This window comes from Pipistrellus kuhlii, unplaced genomic scaffold (genome assembly GCF_014108245.1).
Source record: "Pipistrellus kuhlii isolate mPipKuh1 unplaced genomic scaffold, mPipKuh1.p scaffold_m20_p_9, whole genome shotgun sequence".
Classification (NCBI taxonomy): domain Eukaryota; kingdom Metazoa; phylum Chordata; class Mammalia; order Chiroptera; family Vespertilionidae; genus Pipistrellus; species Pipistrellus kuhlii.
In genome coordinates, this window is record NW_023425595.1 from 2,600,001 (window position 1) to 2,620,018 (window position 20,018).

Here is a 20,018-nt window from a genome sequence, read left to right on the forward strand (position 1 = left end):
AAGAGGAAGAGTTTTTGCTGTTGTACTTACTGTGGTTTCTAGGGCTCTCAGAGGTTCCGTAGGAATGTCAAAGGCAGCTACCAACTTCTGCTTTATGTGAAATCTTTAGTGAAAGATTTCTCTGGGCTCTGAATGGGGTCTCCAGCCCTGTGGTATCTATATTCATTTTTGTTCTCCTTCCCCCATCCCAATCTCTCACCTGGATACTTGCAGGGGGCAATAACTGCCTCAAGAGGTTGTGCCCAGTGGCCTTGCACCCATCAGAGTTCCTTACACGTTGACCTTTGGCCTATGGCCTCTTGGTCTAAGGAGAGCTGTGCAAGTTTCTGACTGCGCAGCTGTCACTGCTCCCGGGTCACTCCCCAGGTCCTCATCAGTGAGCCTGCAAGCCATGAGCGCCCAAAGGCCTGCCTGAGAGTTGCGGGCCAGTCATTAAGGGGAGAATTGCACCTCGGGGTGATTTGTGAGCCACCCAGAGCCCAAATTGGCCCCATGCAGTTATTTACTCTTTTATAAGGGGGCTAGTCTACTATTATTAAAGAAAAAAATAATAGCTGCTAAGTATGTTAATTAGCTTTTCCTCGCCCTGCCTTCCCCCACAGACCAAGGGTTGGGTTACCTGGATGGCCTGTGCTTTATGGGTCTGCCTGTCATAGAGGCAGGCACAGGGGTTACCAGAGAGATGGTGTGCCCCACCCCCACAGTGACAGGGCAGAGAGCCCCAATGTAGCCAGGATGGCATGCAGAGGTCCCAAGTAACTTGATAATTCCTCCTTGACCGTCCAGACATTCTTGTGTTGCCAGTTCAGAAAAGCTAAGCCAAAGGGTGGAGGAGAAGGTCCGCCCAGGGAGGAGGGGAGAAGAGGCTAACAGAGGGGCCAACACCTCCAAACCTTTTGGTTCAGTTTGTTTTCAGAGACAACAACAGGTGTACGAGGTGACCCAACAAGGAGAGAGGGTGTAACCCCAAGAGATTGGGCTTGGAGTGCCCAAACATGTAGCTATTAGTTAAAATACCAGCTAAATCCCTGTGTCGTAAACAAGAGGACTTAGCCAGTGACTCAGGTTTTATACCTTTTATGTTGTAAAAACAAAATGAAACTCGGCCAGTGACTTACCACCCGGCCCAGAGATTCAGAAGCTGGGCAGGAGGGGAGCCGAGGGCAGCCTTGGTCTGTGAAGAGAAGAAAGCAGGAAGTTCCTGGTAGGGACGAGGTGAGAACTTTTTGCCAGATCTTGCAGCTCTTGGCCAGCCAGGAAAGAAAATGCTTCTGTTGGAGACTAGCCCAGATGTGGGGGTTGCGTAGGAGTTGGGCTTCAGTTGGGGTAAGGTAGAGGGGAGTTTCCTTTGAATCTGAAATCTGAAGAGTCAATCAGAGTGAGACATGCTTGGAGAGAGAGAGAGAGAGAGAGAGAGAGAGAGAGAGAGAGAGAGAGAGAGAGAGAGAGAGAGAGAGAGAGAGAGAGAGAGAGAGAGAGAGAGAGAGAGAGAGAGAGAGAGAGAGAGAGAGACGCTTTTGCAAGATGAGGCAATGGGGCCCTACTCTTAAAAGCTGTTGGATTTGCCCTAACAGTTTGGCTCAGTGGATAGATCGTCAGCCTGCGGACTGAAGGGTCCCAGGTTTGATTCCAGTCAAGGACATGTACCTTGGTTGTAGGTACATCTCCAGTGAGGAGTGTGCAAGAGGCAGCTGGTGAATGTTTCTAGCTCTCTACCCCTCTCCCTTTCTCTCTGTAAAAAATCAATAAAATATATATTTTAAAATATATTCAATAAAATATATTTTTTTAAAAAAGAGGGGAAAAAAGTTGTTGGATTTGTGTTTTGAGAATTTTACATTGTCCCTTAAGCTAACTGGAGAAATCCTAGAGGGAGAAGAGAGAGATCTCTCTGGATTGCAGCAATGACGACACTATGATGAAACTGACTGGACTTTTTGTTTTTTCTAGTCAGAAACATCATTAATTCCTCCAGGAATGTATTACTGGAAAAAGTTGTTCATTAATCCTAAATTTATTTGTCTCGAACAATGTCTTTTTCTAGTGTAAACATATTCTGGTCCCTGTGTAGTAGAATGCAAGACAAGGCCAGGCGCCCGAACCCACCCCCTGCCGGGTTCAATCTGAGAAAACTCCCAGGAACCCCAAGCATTGGTCTAGGTCAGAATTTCACTGTTGCAACTTCCCCACAATGCAACAGGTGCAGAACACATGGATAGAGCTATAGCAGAGTCCATTTTCCCAGGACACTGGAAGAAACAGGGAGTAACATTATTATCAAGTAACAGGTGGCTGAAGTAGAATTGTCTCCTTACTCTCTGGAGGCCACCCCCTAGATCTTCTGCCTCCCCGATGAGCCCTGAGTTAGAAAAGGGAAGCTCTTCCCCAGGGGTGATGATTGCTGACCATTCCCATTTTCTGTCCTTTGTAGACCCTTCCATCATGAACACCTGGAAAGAAGAAAACTATTTATATGACACCAACTATGGTAGCACAGTAGGTAACTAACACCCCAGCACCGAATGCCCTTTTCCATTCTGATTTTGCCATCCCAATAGCCGAAAAGTTCTGTTGTCAGAGGGGGCTCTCAATGTCCTTTATCTTTTCGTGGCTACAGATTTGTTGGACAGCAAAACCTTCTGCCGAGCCCAGATCTCCATGACAACCACCAGTCACCTTCCTGTAGGTAAGTTGTCCTGACATCAGAGGCTGTGCCTCATGCTGTCGCTTACTGAGCGGTAATGAGAATTACCAATATCCTATGTTTCCATGTTGCTGGAGTCTTTCTGATTTAAAAGCAGGGAAAGGGACAGAGTTACTATTCATAAAAGATCTGCTTTTGAGCCAATGTTTGTCCATTGAATATGCCCAGCACGGGTGCCTCTGGGAAAAGTGTTTGTCTCCTGTGAAATCACGCCACTCTTCTTGTGTGACAAAAACTCTCTTTGCAATAGAAACTGGCTCTTGGGAAACTACCTGATAAAATTATTCCTACTTGAGTATGCTCATGGGGGAAGAAGTTGATTTTGGACAAATTATTTGGCTTTAGAGAAAGAATGTCTAGCGGAAGTCCGTAAACCTGTGCAATGGTCTTTTGGGTAGAGGGGTAGCAACTGGAAATGTTCAGAACCCCAGAAATCACACTCTTTTGCCAGTTCTTGAAGTCTGGCTCATCAGGACTCTCCAGCCACTTTTTGAATCCTGTTCACGTTACCGGTAGTTGTAATTGGTTAAGATTAGATGCACCTATTCATGACGCCATCAAGGTTACACTGAATGAGAGGGTTGGTCTGCTCAAAGTCTGGGAGAGGGGCTTGCAGGTTATACTCCCCCCTCCTTACAAAGAGCTACCTTGGCATGTACCAGGCTGGAATGCTTGCATTAGGGAGATGAATAGAGGGTTTCATGTTGACCCTCAGTCTGGGTACACACCTTGTGGATCTGTCCGGGTCCGTGAAATGGAGCTTAGACTTGTCCCAAGTGAATCACTCTTTTCTTGGAACTGAATTTGGGACAACTTCAGACCTTGGGTTTAAATGAATGTTTGGGGAAAAAAGCACAGAATCAAACAACAACCTCTCCTCCCTCTTTTTTTTTTTTTTTTTTTTTTTTTTGCTTTTGTTGAGTATGTTTTTGAGAACTGAAATAATGAAAGCTTTTGGTTTGAGGTTTTGTACGGGTCAAGCCCCTTGAATGAGACAGGGCTGGGAGCCAGTGTAAATGCTTCTGGAATTGAGGTTAGGAACCGAAGTCAATTCATTTCTCTACCTATCTGTGGAAATTAAGAAGCAGATTCAACACTGGATTTTCCCTTCTGGGGGAACTGAGCCAATGGAGGCAACAGTTCTGTAGCAATCGCAGCCACCCAGTCTGGAGCAGGGTTTCAGAGCCGAGGGAACCACCCGCCTGCTCCCCTTCTGACTTCCTCTCACACTTCCTAAGGTGTCGCCTCCCACGTCCTTCCGGTTGGGTCTCTGGCTTATGGCAAAGGATTCCAACTAGAAGTAAGGTGGAACCAACTACTTCCTGAGCCTCGGGGGTTGTTAAGTGTTGAGGCACCGAGGAAACCTAAACGCCATAATCACAGTCCAGATTCCCTCCCCGCCGGGCCTCTCTTCCATGTCCTGACTTCTGAACCTCAGAGTCTGTGGGCTCAGAGGCCAGTTCCTGCTTTCAGACTGACAGTGGCAGAAAACTCAGTCTCCTATTTTTAAAAAAATATATATTTTTATTGATTTTTTTACAGAGAGGAAGGGAGAGAGATACAGAGTAGAGAGATAGAAACATCGATGAGAGTCATCGATCAGCTGCCTCTTGCACGTCCCCTACTGGGGATGTGCCCGCAACCAAAGTACATGCCCTTGACCGGAATCGAACTCAGGACCTTTCAGTCCACAGGCTAACGCTCTATCCACTGAGCTAAACCGGTTTCGGCCAGTCTCCTAATTTTGAAAAGGCCTTCTTTAAATGGGCTTTACCAATCTGCTCCCCATGAGCTCCCCTGATCCTTGGTCCCCCTACCCCTCATTCCTACCCCACCAGGGGAGAGTGTACCACAGGCTGGAAAATGAGATAATAAATTCATGTCTCCCACCAGAATTATTCTTTAAAGAACCCACTGAGTGGACTGAAAGGTCCCGGGTTCGATTCCGGTCAAGGGCATGTACCTTGGTTGCGGGCACATCCCCAGTAGGGGGTGTGCAGGAGGCAGCTGATCCATGTTTCTCTCTCATTGATGTTTCTAACTCTCTCTCTCTCTCCCTCTCTGTAAGAAATCAATAAAAAATATATTTAAAAATAATAACAAAAAATAAAGAAAGAACCCACTGAGTGTCAGGGGTTGCCACATTCTTTGGCATAACAGCCCTCCAGTAGGATATTTGATTATCCATTTCTTTCAGTATAGTTTAGTGTCTCTTGGGTGGGCCCAGAGGGAAAAAAAGACCTTTGTCGTTTGTCTGAGTCTTTATCTTAGCTCCCATTAGACTGAATGCAGTTAAGTACCTTTCTATGTTTTAATGCAAGTTACCAGCGGAGCGAAGGTGAGGCCCGGTAAACTGATGCCCTCGGTGATAAAGGCGGGCGGGGCAGCGGGCTCTGTTTTGATTTCCCTGCCATCTGCCCATTCCATAAAATGGCTGCCGCCAGTGTTCCTGATCTGCCCGATAGTCCCTGAGCCAAGATAGTCCCCGAGCCAATCACGCCAACTCGGGCCTGATGTGTTTATTCACCGACTTGCTGAGCCCAGAGCTAGGGTGGCGCGGTCTATTATAACACTGAAATTTGTATATCCCGTAAAGAAATGGCTCACCGCTGAATCATATGCAAATGCTCCTAATCTTCGCTTCTTGCGAAGCAGCTTAGCTGGAGTCACCCTCTGGCTCTTGCATCAGGCACCCCGGGCCTTCGTGCTGCCCTTGCCCTGGCCGGACCTTGGCCTTGAGAGGCCTGGGTGCCCAGCGAGAGAAAGCCAAGCTGGACCACTTCCCCGGAGCGAGTCCTCGTTTTATAAGCGTGAATCACCTAACCACATGGCTGCCTTCAAAGGTTTTGACTTTTATTGGGGGGGAGGGGGGTTGAGGGGCATATGGAAGGGGAGAGGCCATCATATTAAAGGGAGGTTTCATTCAGATCAAAAGATTGGAGTGTGAAGGCAGCTCAGGGGTTCCACAGCTTGCCCTCACACGCGGGACAAGGAGGCTGGAGGAATCAGGGTTTCCTTTAGCTTTTGGCTGCATCCTCCTCCGTGTGATGATGGAAACATTTGTATGGGGAAATCGTTTTTATTTGGTCTTTGCCAAACTGAACGGAGGTCTAGCTTAGAGGTAAATGGGTGACATCTCAGAGAGAAAATTCCTTCATGGTCTATCTGGTCTGGGGTTTTTTAATTTTGGAGTCCGTGGACTTGGATGTGAGCCACAAGCCCCTGCGATTCTGGGGAGAAGGATTTAAGATTTCCATCTTATTCATTAAGTCACCTTAACCCCAAAGTAATTGTTTCAACACCAGCGTGGAACCCATATGCAATGATTGGGACCAAAAAACTGGGAGACTTTTTTTTTTTTTTTTTTTCCTGAATTCAACCCTGGCTTTGAAATAAAGGCCCTGCCATTTGAAGACGAGCTTTGCTTGTGGCCTGCTGGGTAAATGCCACTCTTTGTCTGAAGAACAACGTGGCCCTGTCAGGGTGATGTATCACTTGGAAACCGGGGTGAGCGCCAGACCTGTTGCAATATTGTCACATCCTGATGGGATGTTGCAACCTCACCCTGAAACCTGCGGGGAGGGAGAGTGAAGTCTCCTTGCGTTTCCTGTGAATTTGTCCTTCTGGATTTCAGAGAAACCCAAAGCAGGTGCGGGTCTCTGGCTGACAAAGCCGGGGGAGGAATTCTTCACCAGAACAAGAGGTTCCTTATCTAACCAGATCTTATTAAATCCCTCTCCCTCACCTTGCCACAGCTCTCAGGGAAACTGCTGGGAGCCCGAGACCTGGCAGGCTGGGTGATCAGAGAGGCAAATGTGTCCGTGCGATACGGAATCTTCAACTTGGACTTACTTTTTCCCACTAACTATAGCATGGTTAGAGAGCTGGCCCTGATTCTCGGCAGGGAAGACTCGTCAAATCTGTTATGTGCCAGGAGCTCAAGAAATGGCAGAGACTAGTGGTTATAGTAAAGGCTCTGGGTTCAAACCGACTGTGCTAGCATCTTGGCACCTCTCAGGCTGTGTGACTTTAGACAAGTCATTTGACCTCTCTGTGTCTCAGCTCCTCCATCACTGTAAACGTTGGGTCTTAACAGTACCTACCTCATAGGGTTATTGTTTGAATGAAATAGAGCTCTGTAACACGCCTAGCTCCGTGCCTCGTACATAGGAAGTGCTCAATAGCAGCAGCTGTTCTTCTTAACTACTTAAAATAGGAGCGCGTGGGCCCTAACCAGTTTGGCTCAGTGGCTAGAGCATCTGCCTGTGAACTGAAAGGTCCCGGGTTCGATTCCAGTCAAGGGCATGTACCTTGGTTGCGAGCACATCCGCAGCAGGAGGTGTGCAGGAGGCAGTTGATTGGTATTTCTCTCTCATCAGTGTTTCTGACTCTCTATCTTTCTCCCTTTCTCTCTGTAAAAAATCAATAACATATATTTTAAAAAAATAAGAATGAGTAGTTATTCAAACTTTTTTTGAATAATGGACCACTCTTGACAATTGAATGAATGCGCCAGACCCTCTCCACTCTGAAATGTCCGAAGGCCACAACTAGGTTAGTGAAGCCTAGGTTAGGAAGTCCCAATGTAACACACGCAGAAGCGATGCATTTTGCTGGCCCAGTTTCTTAACAAAGCTGGCTTGCATTTAGGGAGTACTCTGTATTCAAATGGGTGGATTTTTGATTGTGTGATTTGTATGTGTGTGTTAAGATCTGCCTTGGACATCCGAAGGACACACACACACACACACACACACACACACACACAGCTAGATCATTTATTTTTCTTTTCAAGCAGTTTTATTCCGCCTCTGTCATCTCCTTGCTGGTGATAGTCACAGGGTTACCATAATGAGTCATTTGTTAAACTAATCTGTGTTTCCATAGCCCGGGTGGCCCTAGGTACTGAGCTCAGGCCAGTCAATGGCCTCTTTGTCAGGCTGATTAAAATGTAAACTTGCATGCCAAAAAAAGGCACACCTTTGGCTTAAAAGCCATCTTTCTTTGTTATAAATGTTTACATTTTTTGTATCATGAAAAACAAAAACCCTTTCAATGACCTAGATCCTTCAGTGGCTGTCCATATCTCTCAGAATAAAGCCCAAAATCCCACAAATCCTTAATAGTTTGAACCTCCTGCCCTCTGCCCCTTGCTCACTGGCACACTGGCTTCCTGCTGCTCTGTGGACATAACAAACTCACACTGACACCAGGGCCTTTGCACGTACTATTCTCATTCTTGGAAGACTCTTGCACTAGCTCTCTGCATGGCTGTCTCCCTCACACCCTTCTGGTCTCTTCTGTAACCACCACCTTATAGTAAATTGCCAATTAGTCTCATCTCCATACTTCTATCCTCAGTTCTTACCCCACAATATTTTTCTCCATAGCACTTATCCTCTCTGTTATGTATTGGAAATGTGCCAGGCATGCAGTAGGTACTCAGTAAATATTGGTTATGTGGGTATATGAAGAAATGAAAATGTCAGTTGAAGAGGTAAATTAAACCACTCTCGTTTCTCTCTCTAGCAGAGTCACCTGATGTAAAGAAGGAGCAAGACCACCCTGTCAAGTCCCACACCAAAAAGCACAGTAAGTCGGCTGGCTTTCAGATGGCACTTAGCCTGTCCTTCAACTTGGGTGTAATTGGAGGCCACTAGTTCCTAGAGAAATATTGCCTCTGCCTGCTGCCTCCAATTCTTCACCTCAGACTGGGGAGGGTGAGAAAATAGAGGCAACACTACTGGCAGATTAACCCTCTGAAGTGGAGCCCCAACGAATATATGCCCTCATTCTGCTCTTTGTTCTACAGAAACTGAGATTTCCTGTAGGTGAAGGGTTAGCAGGTTCCCTTTCTCCAGAAAAAAAAAGAGGGTGGGAGGAGGAGAAAGATGAGGAGAAGCAGCTGAGATGCAGTATTATTTGCTTTTGCTGAAGGTTGGCTTCCTAACTTTGTGGACTTGTTCCAAAAAATGACCTTATTCTTAAGATTCAACCGTGCTCCTTGGGAGTTGGATTTCTCCCAATAATAAAACCTTATGAAGTGAATGAAATATCAGAGATAAGGTGTGTGTGTTGAAGGGGAGGCGAGTTGTGCAGAAATAAATGAGATGGTATAATCTAGAAATTGCAGGGAATTGGCCATCTTTCTTATCTGCTACTCCAGGTCATCCCACAGAGCAGTAGGAACACTCAAACTGATAGGCATGGTGGGTTTGTGTGTCACAAGTCTACAAGGGGATATCATTGAATTCACTATTCTTATTACAGTTACCCCTTCATTTTCAAATTGACTCCCTGAACCCCAGGGAGACCTCACCCCCTTCTATTCTAGGAGTCACAATCCGAGAACCCAATCCGTGCGCACAGTTGCTGGGTGGGAGTGATTTAATTGATGAAGTACTTGCTAAATAAAAGTGGTTGGAAGTTGCCTTTTGGGGAAGTAACAAGTTGAAATGAATCCCAGAACAGTTGTCAACAATACTTAGAAGATACGCTAAAAATAGGACACCTAACACCTATTATTTCCTCTTGATTTTGCCACAAGTTAACTATGGAACTGTGATGATCAAGTCACTTAAATTCTGTGTCTCAGTTTCCTGTTTTGCAAACTAAAAACAAAACAAACTGTGCCAGTTCATTGTCAAACATCTTTTTAATATGCACAATATTTGGTCATTTTGTGATCCGGCTTCAAGGGTGGATAGGGGGAGAATTGAGGAACTCCCATCCGATGGAAGATGTTCCAACTCAGTGCTTGCTTGTTGCCTGGTTCAGCCATCACTAAACTCCCCTTTCTGCTTCTCAGACCCGCGAGGGACTCACTTATGGGAATTCATCCGGGACATCCTCCTCAATCCAGACAAGAACCCAGGGTTAATCAAGTGGGAAGACAGGTCAGAGGGCATCTTCAGGTTCTTGAAGTCGGAGGCAGTGGCTCAGCTTTGGGGCAAAAAGAAGAACAACAGCAGCATGACCTATGAGAAGCTCAGCCGGGCCATGAGGTGAGGAGCTGCTGGTCTCCGAGACCAGATGGCCGCACAACCAGGTAGTCCCCGGCAGGCTCCGTCTGAGCAGCCACCTTACCAATGTCCTCTGTTACAGATATTACTACAAAAGAGAAATCCTGGAGCGGGTGGACGGACGGAGACTGGTGTATAAATTTGGGAAGAACGCACGTGGATGGAGAGAAAATGAAAACTGACCCTCGAAACACAACCCAAAACAGACCCCATATCCTAGCAAGCTGGGAACTCCTGGATGTAAATATGTCCAAGACGACTTTTCTCTGCTATTTATGTACCATGAGGGAGAGAGGGAGGAAAAAAAAAAATCGACTTCTAACGGGAAGAAGGAACACTACAGTTGATAAACTCATTTTGTTACTTTGAAGTACATCCCGTATGGGAAGCCAACGTACAGTTTCCTGTGAATTATGATGCTGTATGTGGTTGTGATTGGTGTTTGCCTTTATTGTGAAGTTCATGTCCACTTGCAAGAAGAATGGGTCTGTGGCCTTCATGCTTCTTGCCAAGAGAAAGGGGGGAAATTGGAGGGCATTAAACATGTTTATATGCAAGTGATTTAGGAAAAGGTGGCATGTGTCCTTCGCACCTAAGCAACTACATGGCCTCATTAAAAGAGGTGGGTGTGGTCGCAAGGATGAACTTCATCTGGGGTCTCCTACTGACGGCACGAACCGGAGGCAGCTGGGAAGTTTCACCTGACCCTTAGGAGCCACTGCGTGGAGAATGAGGACTTCCAAGAACCAAGGTGGACTGTAATCTCTGCATAATCACGTGACTTGCAACCTGTACATTAGCCAGAAGAATAAGGGTGGGGGCTTTTTTCTCACTCAGAAATGATTCTGATGCCAAGGCTATCTTCCTCCCTTCCCCTTGGATGTGGTGAAAAAAAAAACTTCAATTACCACCTCTGCTCACTTCTGGTTACTAAAGAAAGGGCCCAGTCTTGGTAATTTTTATCCCAATTGCTGAAAAACTAAATGGGAAAAAGGAGGTGGCTATGAGCTTGCTCTTGTATTCCTAGAGTCCATGGTTTCTCAATGAACACAGTTGTCATTTTAGCTGAATAATTCTTTGTTGTGCATTATAGAGTGTGTGGCAGTGTACATGACCTCTACCCTCTAGAGGCCAGTAGCACCTCTGTCTCTGAAGTTGTGACAACCAAAAATGTCTTCAGATGTTTTCAAATGTCCCCCCAGAGCAAGGTGAGGGTATAGGGGCACACAAGCAAAACTGTACTTGAGAACCACCAATTTAGCCAGTCAAGATGACGATGGTGACTTATTCTCAGAAGAGTAAGATATGTAAGATCTTTTAGTCCCTAAGGAGAAGCAGAAGCAAGATTCAAAGCCCAGCTTCTTTTTTAATTTTTAAAATATTAAGGAATGTGGGCTTATGGTAAGTAACTAGAGGAGAACCCCAGATGAGAGCCAAAGTCAGATACATTGAACAAGGTAATGTAATAAGAATGAAAAGAAGACATTTTCTCTGGAATCACAAAGCAGACTAAAAATTATATTGTAGAAAAAAATGCTGAGAGAAAATGTGTGTGTGTGTGAGAGAGAGAGAGAGGGGGGGGGAAGGGAGGGAGGAGAGAGAGAGTTTGTGTGTGTGTGTGTTCCAGGGGAAAACTGCTTTGCAGATATTAATTCTTATAGTCTTTCCTCTTTAGAATCATTTTTTGTGTGTGTGTCTCATATGAAATCATCCCAAAGTGAACGAAGTATTGTGCAGATTTGCAACCAGAGGAAAGTTAAAAAAAATATAGACATAGAAATGAAAGGATGAAAGAGAAAAGCAGAAAAGAGCCTAGGTGCGATGGTCAGGAAGGAGCTGGAGACTCCAATGGTGGGGTTGTTGGGGGGGTACCTGGAGACTTATCACTGGGCCTTGTAACCTGGGAGGACTGTGAGCCTGTAGACACTTTGCAAATGGATTTGAACATCCACCCTTTTGCAACTTTTCTTTTTGGCTCCCCATGTCCTTGGCTTTCTCCTCCCTCCTGCCTCTCTTGAGCAATACCATGGGGCTGAAGACATGGACCAATAAAAGAGAGTGCACTTCATCAACTGATGGATCACCTGCCACCGTGTCTTAGCCAGCAGAGGTGAGCAATGCTTAGTCAGAGATTGCAAAGTCTTTGTAATGCATCTAGAAGGCTAGAAGTAAGAACTCACCATTTGTCTTCCTTATAATGACAACCATTATGAATGGTGACCTTGGCACACCAGGATGGTGAGACGAATGACCTTTTGAAGGTACAACCAAGTCCATTTTTGTTTCTGCCTGGCTTGGTCACCTCCACAAAGGTGTGACTTAGTGCTGTCAAGTAGTAGTTACTGAGGGAACCGAGAGAAATAACACTGAGCAGCCCAGCTCCGACACATTCCAGTAAAAGGCACACCTTCTTTTCCAAGCCAGGCTAAGAACCATGAGGCCTTCCCAGCATCTGACCCTACTCCACACAGAATGAATTAAACATCCAGATATTTGAATTGGTATCAACACGTGACTGTGTGAGTGTCTGTGTGCATCCAAATTGTGTGAAGAGATTAGGGGCACCTGCTAATTTTCTCTCTGCTATTCCTTCCTTGGCTTGGCTTATTTGTCACTTGAGATGGCTAGGTTTTTCTCTGAGTTTGCCCTTCCCCTGTAAGTTTCTTGCATTCCTCCAAACTGGCTCTTTCTGCACCTCCTCCGTGGAAGAGCTATCTTTGCTAGGTAGTAAGCAAGGCTGGGGAGTACTGACTGGAACAGTTGTGCAGATAATTAGCCGATGGTGTTATTTCTTGAGAGTGACGGTTTCTTGGCACCCAGTTCCTACTTAAATACTTTGGAGTATTAAGTTCTCAGATTATCTCGCTATTGTCTTGGCTTGAGTTTGCTGCATTTTCTCTGTGCTGTTCGTGACTTGGAGAACTCAAGGTAATTAAGCCATGCCAACTTGGGGTGTGAACAGAATACTTCCCATCACAGTGTTGAAAGGGAGGGTAAAATCCCAGAAATAAGCCAGCATCAGGTGAAGCAACCCCTTCTTTTGGGGGGACACACAGCTTCTCCCTTGAGAAGCTTGTCTGTGCTGGGTACTCACATGGTCTTAAACCTTCCTTAAGCTAAAGACTTAGGCTCTTATATGTAGTTTTCATGGGAACCCGAGGCAGGAAATATATTGCTAAGACTTTACCAGACTCAGGTTATCCATGGTGCCTAGTTATTTGACTTGATGAAACTTGAGTACGGCTCTGGTTCCCAGGGCCATACCTACAGCTTCTTGAACTTGCCTTCTGAGCCAGGCAGACCCAGGTTATGAGTTTTCCTTTAGAGAAGCTAGTCCTTTCTCAAAGTGTTTGCCTTTCTAGACTGTAAGCTCTTTGTGGGCAGGGACTACATCTTATCAATACCCGCCCTCTCACCCCATCCCCCCGTGCCTACCATGAGATAGGTGCTCAATACATATTTGTTGAGTTAATAAATGAATGTCTTCTGGAAGACTCCTTGGATTGGCAGGCCAGACCCAGAATTGGGATGTGAATCATTTCTTCACAGAAATAAGAGCCCAACGGCCGTAACATCAAGGACATGTGACCTATTAGATGAACATTTTATTGTGAGACTCCTGACTTTGCCTTCTAACCATCACTGAAATGAAACCAAAACAGGCCGCTTGCTCCCGAAAGTCATGAGACTTGGATGAGACTTCTGTTGCTTTATTAGGAACTGTGAGATTTGTCTGGTATAAGAAACCAGGAATGTGCCTTTGACCTGTTTTAACTGATGAAGATTATAAATGTGTTTATATGATGTAAATTGCTATTTAAGTGTAAAGCAATTCTAAGTTTTAGTATTTGGGGATTGGTTTATATATGTATTTTTTTTTCTTTTTGAAAAGTATGGAGGGATCTTTTGATAAGGTGAGTCATGCATGTTAGATTTTAGTTTTGCAAGTGTGTTTTCCAAATGTATAAAAGATAGGAAAAATAGTAAGAGGGAAAGCAATTATATTATTCTTCTGTAGTTTAAAAAAAACAACCACATTTGTTGAGTGCCTACTATATACACTGCAGGAAACCAAGTCCATTAAGAGTTTATCTAATTCTATGGGGTGGCATAGACACTCCATATGAACATAATGGGTGATGAGCACATACTGTCTTAAAGGAAGAGCAACCTGGCAGTCACAATATCAGAGCTGAATTAGCCTCAGTGTTGGTTCTCAGGATCCCATTTCTGCAATAAGAGATACAGCATTTAATAAAAACCCATTCAAGCTGTGCCTTATGAACCACTGAAATGTATAAGCCGTCACAAACTTAGCTAAATTGGGATTAATCTTTTCATAGCTATCTACACAAATCTCGCTTTTCTTTCCGTCTGATTTCTGGGTAGACAATTTGTAGGAAATGACCTTATTTTTTAAAGATTAGAAATCTCGCCCTTTAAACTATGTTAAATTCAAATGGAGTACTCCTCTTCTATGAAAGAATTATATTTTTCAAAATACCTTTGTTGTTGTTTTTGTTTGTTTGCTTGTTTTCTGGGTCCCGGAAAGCACTAATAAAAGCCACATAGACCATCTTGTAACTGTGTGTTCCATGCTTCCACAAACCATCCACAGCTGGGCTTAGAGGAAATGCATGTAGTCTACAGCAACAAAACCTAGGCAGTTCCCACATTTATCGATATAGTAAGCATTTATTGAGCATCCACTCTGTGCCAGGCACTGTCCTAGGCACTGAGTTATGGCAGAGAATGAGAGACAAAACACACTGCTCTCATGACGTTTATGTTCTGTCAAATGGAAACGGGCAAGAAACAAAGCACTAATGGACAAAACAGAGCAAGACTGATGTGGGGTCAAGAAAGGAAGAGCAAGGAAGAGAAGAGTGCCGGAGTATGTAGGCTATATTGCAAGTGTAGGCAGGATTAAGAATGGAACATTCCAGTAAAGATCTGAAGGATATAAGGGAAGGAGCCATGATTATAATTGGGGAAATGATTCTTTATTAAAGGGACCAGCCAAGTGCAAAGGTCCTGAGGTAAGTGTGTTTCTAACATATCCAAGGAACAGCAAGAAAATGTGTTTATCAGAGTAGATAGATTAAGCAATAAAAGGAAATAGTGTAAAAGAGGCCCCAGTCGACCAGATCACATAGAACTTAGAGGCCATTAATGAAGGCTCTAGGTTTTATTTTGAGAGAGATGGGGGTTGGGGTGCACAGAATAGTGACATGCTCCAACTTCTGGTTTAAAGGGACCCCTCTGGCTGTTGTGTTGAGAATGAATGCAGGAAGGTATTCAATGCTATTTCTCCCGGGCCCAGAAAGTCCCAGTCATTCAGTCATTTGACCTCATTAATAATAATGAAAATAATAATAGCCAATCATTTTGGAAAAATTCCCTTAATCCCAGGATCTGTGATGTATTCTTGACATCCATTTGATCTTCATGGAAGTCTGTGATATATAGATATTACTCCCAATTTTTAAATGAGGGAAAAATGAAGGTCAGAAAAGGTTAAATGACTTTCTCAAGGCTGTACGACTAGAAATAAGTGGGACTTTTCCCAAAGTCCATACACTTACCCCTAATATTCTCTACTTTGCCATGATGCTAATATCACACACACATACAATTTCATGGTTAATACCGAGTTAAACTATGTATTTCAGGGTTACCTACTGTTAGAATTTCTCAGAGCCTTTATTGTGACAATGTGCATTGTGAATCTATGAGAGAGAAAAAGTGTTCCCAATTTCCCAAGAATATTTGAAAACAGATGCTTTTCATCAAAGAAAATTTCATGAAACCACTTTTAAAACACACTTAGGGAAATTATGTTCTTTAAATATCACTTCTCTGACATAGAAGAAGCAGTATTTTCACATCGGGCCAAATTAGTATGCTGAAAATGTTCATGTGCATCAAACTTGGCCAACTTTGTATATATCCTTTTTCTTTTTCTTTTTTCTTTTTTCTCATTGAAAAGAAATCCCCTCACTGCCTTAGGCATTACTTATTTGCATTGATGCATTTCTCAGTAATCACCATGAACTTGCAAAATGACTTCTTTGGGAAATGTAAACTCTCCTGAATTTTTAAAAAATATATTTTTATTGATTTCAGAGAGGAAAGGAGAGAGAGAGATAAAAACATCAATGATGAATGAGAATCGTTGATCGGTAGCCTCCTGCATGCCCCACAGGCAACTCGAGCATATGCCCTGACCAGGAATTGAACCTGGTCAAGACTGTACAGCTAGAAATATAGCTAGGTCGATGTTCAACCACTGAGCCACACTGTCCAGGCTCCCTGAATGTTAACTTTTTATAACTATCTGTGCAAAACTACTGGGACTAGCCACATGTGGCTATTTACGTTTAACTTAGTTCAAATTATATTAATAAAAAAATGTAGTTCCTTAATTGCACTATCCGCATCCCAAATGCTGAATAGCCACATGTGGCTGATGATTACTGTATTGGACAGTGCAGATATAGAACATTTCCATAATCAATGAAAGTTCTATTGGACAGAACTACTCTAGAATCTAGCCTGGGAGGATGGGGTAAGGGTGGGAAAGGTAGTGAGTGAAACTAACCAACAGTGAAATAAGATCCAGTTAGCCATAGAAACCAAAGGTGACCCTGAATCATAGAGAACAAAAAAATAACGATCCAAAGCAAATATCTCTGTGTTTGCTGGAATGGTGACAGCATCTACCAGTGCAAACAAGTTTGATGCTGTCAGTGGAGTCTTGGTGTGGGAGGATTTGATTATTCTTATCGCCAAACCCCACAAATACCCTACAGTCATTAATATGAATGTTCGTTCCAAGGATGTGTCTTTCAGGTTGAGAATCCTGGCAGTGCAGGGAGATCATGAAATGGCAAGGGAAAGGCAAGATCCCCAAATTGGAATGGCTGGCACTGCCCACTCTCTGCTCTAAAAAGCTGTGGTACCATTTTTTCCCTTCTTTTTAAGGCCACCTTCCTGAATAAGTAGTCCACCCACTGAGGCAATCTATTTCCCTGTAAGTCAGTTCTCTTCCATCGTCTATCATAATGTGGCTTCTGTTCACATCAAGTCACTGCAAATGCCCTATTAAAAACATAGTCAAATTCATTCTGGCCTCAGAGACTTGGTTTAGAGGATCCTTCTTTCTAAAATGCACTTTGGATCTTCCCGAGGCTGGCTCCTTCTAGTCATGTAGGTCTCAGTTCAAGAAGTCGCCTTTGCTAACTGATCACACTGGCTCCAGGGGCTCACCTACCTCCCATCAGTTCCTAGTACATTATCTTCCTTTTACCTTCTTCTCAGAACTTACACTATCTGACATTATATTTTTTAATTTATTAGTTTACTTTTCTAGTACTTTACTTTTCCTGCCAAATAGTAAGCTCCAGGAGAGGGGGGACCTAGTCTGCCATGTGCACCAACGTATTCCTAGAGCTAGGAGGTGCCTAACGTATGTACGGGTCTCCATCAATATTTGTTGAATTAAATATGTTCAGATTCAAAGTCCTTTCTCTTGACTTTATGTTGTTTGACACAGGTGGCCTGCTATCTACTTTTGGAAAAGATCTATTCCCTTGATTTTTGTAATAGTTTTCTTCTGCTGCTTTCCTGAGTACTCCTTCTTCAGTTCTTATTCTCCCCATCCTTCTAACTGTATGTGCTTCCCAAGATTAAATCTCAGCTCTTCTTCTCTCTTCACATGCTCTCCACCAAAGCTTAGCCCCTTGAAAGCTCAGTTCAGAGAGGTTATAAGGATAGAGGTAGCTGAAACTGGCTTGGCTTAGTGGATAGAGTGTCGACCTGCAGACTCAAGGGTCCTGGGTTTGATTCCGGTCAAGGGCATATACCTTGGTTGCGGGCACATCCCCAGTAGTGTGTGTGCAGGAGGCAGCTGATCAATGTTTCTCTCTCATCGATGTTTCTAGCTCTCTATCCCTCTCCCTTCCTCTCTATTAAAAAAAATCAATAATATATATATATATATATATATATTTTTTTTTATATATTTTTTTTTTTTTTTTTTTTTAAAGGATATAGTTAGATAGAGGTTGTTTTCTTTCTGGTCCTGCTTCAACTTTAGCTTCAGACTGTGGACATGTCACTCAAATTCTCTATCTCTTAGTTTCTTCACCTTTTAGATGGGGATAAAAACAAACTTTCTACTGGTATTGTGGGAATGGAGAGATTCTAATATTTAATAATTCTATAATTTATGGATAATTTATACATGAAGGCACTGTGCTAAGCACTTAGCTTCTCTCTCTCTCTCTCTCTCTCTCTCTCTCTCTCTCTCTCTTTCTTTTTAGGGCTCATTCTAACCCCATGAGATAGTTACTACTGTTCTTTCCATTTTGCAGATGTGTAAACTGAGGTTCATAGAGGTAGAGACTCTTGCTTGAACTCACCTGCCTGGTTTGTGTCTGAGCTGAGATTTTAACTGCTGTCTAGCTGAGTCCAGACTTCTGGTCTTTATCATAATAGTCTATTGTCTCTTTTGGAAAGTTTATGAAAAGAATTGGGCACTGAATGAAGTAAAGGAATTATTACTAAATTTGTGACAACTCAAAGAGAAGTATTTAGAGTGGTTAGTCTGGGAGCACAATAATATCTAGCCAACAGGGGTGTTTTCAAGCCATTTTACTCTGAATTAAAGTCATACTTGATGGTTTCTAACCAGAGACTAAAATTCAAAGAGGACGTGGTGTGTGATCCAAATACTTTTTAGTCTAAGAGATGCTCATTTGGTGCAAACTCCCATCATAAGAGCACAGAGAGCTTAATTCACAGACTCTAAGTCACCCAGGATCTTAGTTAGGAGGGATAGCCAGTTTTCCACTTTTCCCATTCATGCATCCTTTCGTCCACACGTGAGCTTTCCGAGTCATGTGTTTCTCATAATCACATGGATCTTCCATCCCCAACATAGAGACGTCCTGTCCTCAAAAAGGCTCCTTTTCCTCTTGGCCTTCCTGCTGATGCCTGGCAACCTTCTTACGCAGATTCTTATAATCTAGCCAACATCATCTCCCTTCTTGGTCCCAACCAGGTCTGGGAGGAAAAATTGCACATCCTAGATGTTAGTGGAAGCTGGTGTGGAGCCAGAAAGATTGAGAAATGATGCATACATATGGGGTCCCTAGCAGTGCTAAGGAAGGAGTACATAGAGTGTGGTATCTGGTAAAAGATCCCATTAAGCATCAAATCATCAGCTCTCTGCTTCATTGTGCACCTGTGTGCATGCGCATGCATGTGGTTGTGTGCACGCCTGTCCTCCTCTCTCTCCCCTGCTCTCTGTGTCTCTTTCAGTATTCTGGTTTCTTTCTCATACCCTTCCCTCCCCTTAATCACAGTCCCTTTCAGACTCCTATTTTTTTCAAACCCGTCTTTCCAGGTTGCTGAAAGACAGAACTGACAAAAGTTCAGTCCCAGACCAGGAATGGTGCCACCTCTCTTAAAGCCTCAGAGTGACAATAACAAGCGGTATTTACCTAAGAGCTATAAACACACCAACTGTTCTCTCCTTCACTGTTTAGTCATGTCATTCAGCATGAATGGACTTTTCCAATGGCAAACAGAAAGAGAAAAAGAAAAACAAACAGTGTATTCACATAAGATAGAGTCTGGGATCCCTCCTGAAGCTGTGAAAACAGAGGACATTTCTTAAATTTGACCTGAGGACACATCTCACCTTAATGGGGGTACACGGAATTCTGGGCCCATGTTGGACTCTGTCCTGAGGTTCCCAGTGAGAGAGAAAGCAAAAAGTAAAGGATATGGCTATCCGGCATGTACAGGGGATAAAGTGCTTCACCTAGTCAACAGTTGTTAACTATGTGCTGATCACAACCCAGGCATCTAGCACTGCACCAGCTGCTGTCACAGTGCCCACAACAGAGTAAAGGTAAAGTCAAGCGACAGGTCCAAGTTCACATGGCAGGTCAGTATGAGAGCTCACTTGACTTCCATGCTTTACCATGCTGCCTCCATTGATGCCCATTCTTTCTTTGGGAAGGGGATATCTTTAAGTCCCAGGACTGAAAAACAGGCTCATAGAGTACAAAAAACACACCCTTTTAGTGGGAACAACCCAAGTTCCAAATCTCACACTTGAATCTACAAGCTGGGATTTAACATTTTAAAGCCTCAGCTGCCTCGTGAACAAGCAGGCATTCTAGGTTGGAGCTTATGCTTTATGGGGGAGACAGCCAAATAACCAGCATGATCAATAATAGAAAAATGCAGGAAGATGGAACTTGGGTTCCAGTCATAATTCC

General features: G+C 43.8%; 1 protein-coding gene across 5 annotated transcripts in view; it reads left to right on the forward strand.

The window, feature by feature from the left end:
* Window positions 1–14,304, forward strand: part of EHF (ETS homologous factor) — a 43,980-nt gene extending 29,676 nt beyond the window's left edge. For 4 of the 5 annotated variants that reach the window (XM_036428474.2, XM_036428471.2, XM_036428476.2 and 1 more), the window contains 5 exons: window positions 2,432–2,500; window positions 2,618–2,686; window positions 8,234–8,296; window positions 9,513–9,708; window positions 9,809–14,304. In XM_036428474.2, the coding sequence (XP_036284367.1) occupies window positions 2,432–2,500; window positions 2,618–2,686; window positions 8,234–8,296; window positions 9,513–9,708; window positions 9,809–9,908 (497 nt within the window). In that variant the 3' untranslated portion in view covers window positions 9,909–14,304. The remainder of the gene's footprint in view (window positions 1–2,431; window positions 2,501–2,617; window positions 2,687–8,233; window positions 8,297–9,512; window positions 9,709–9,808) is intronic. The other variant, XM_036428473.2, reaches the window with a different exon arrangement.
* The last annotated feature ends 5,714 nt before the right edge of the window (window positions 14,305–20,018 follow it).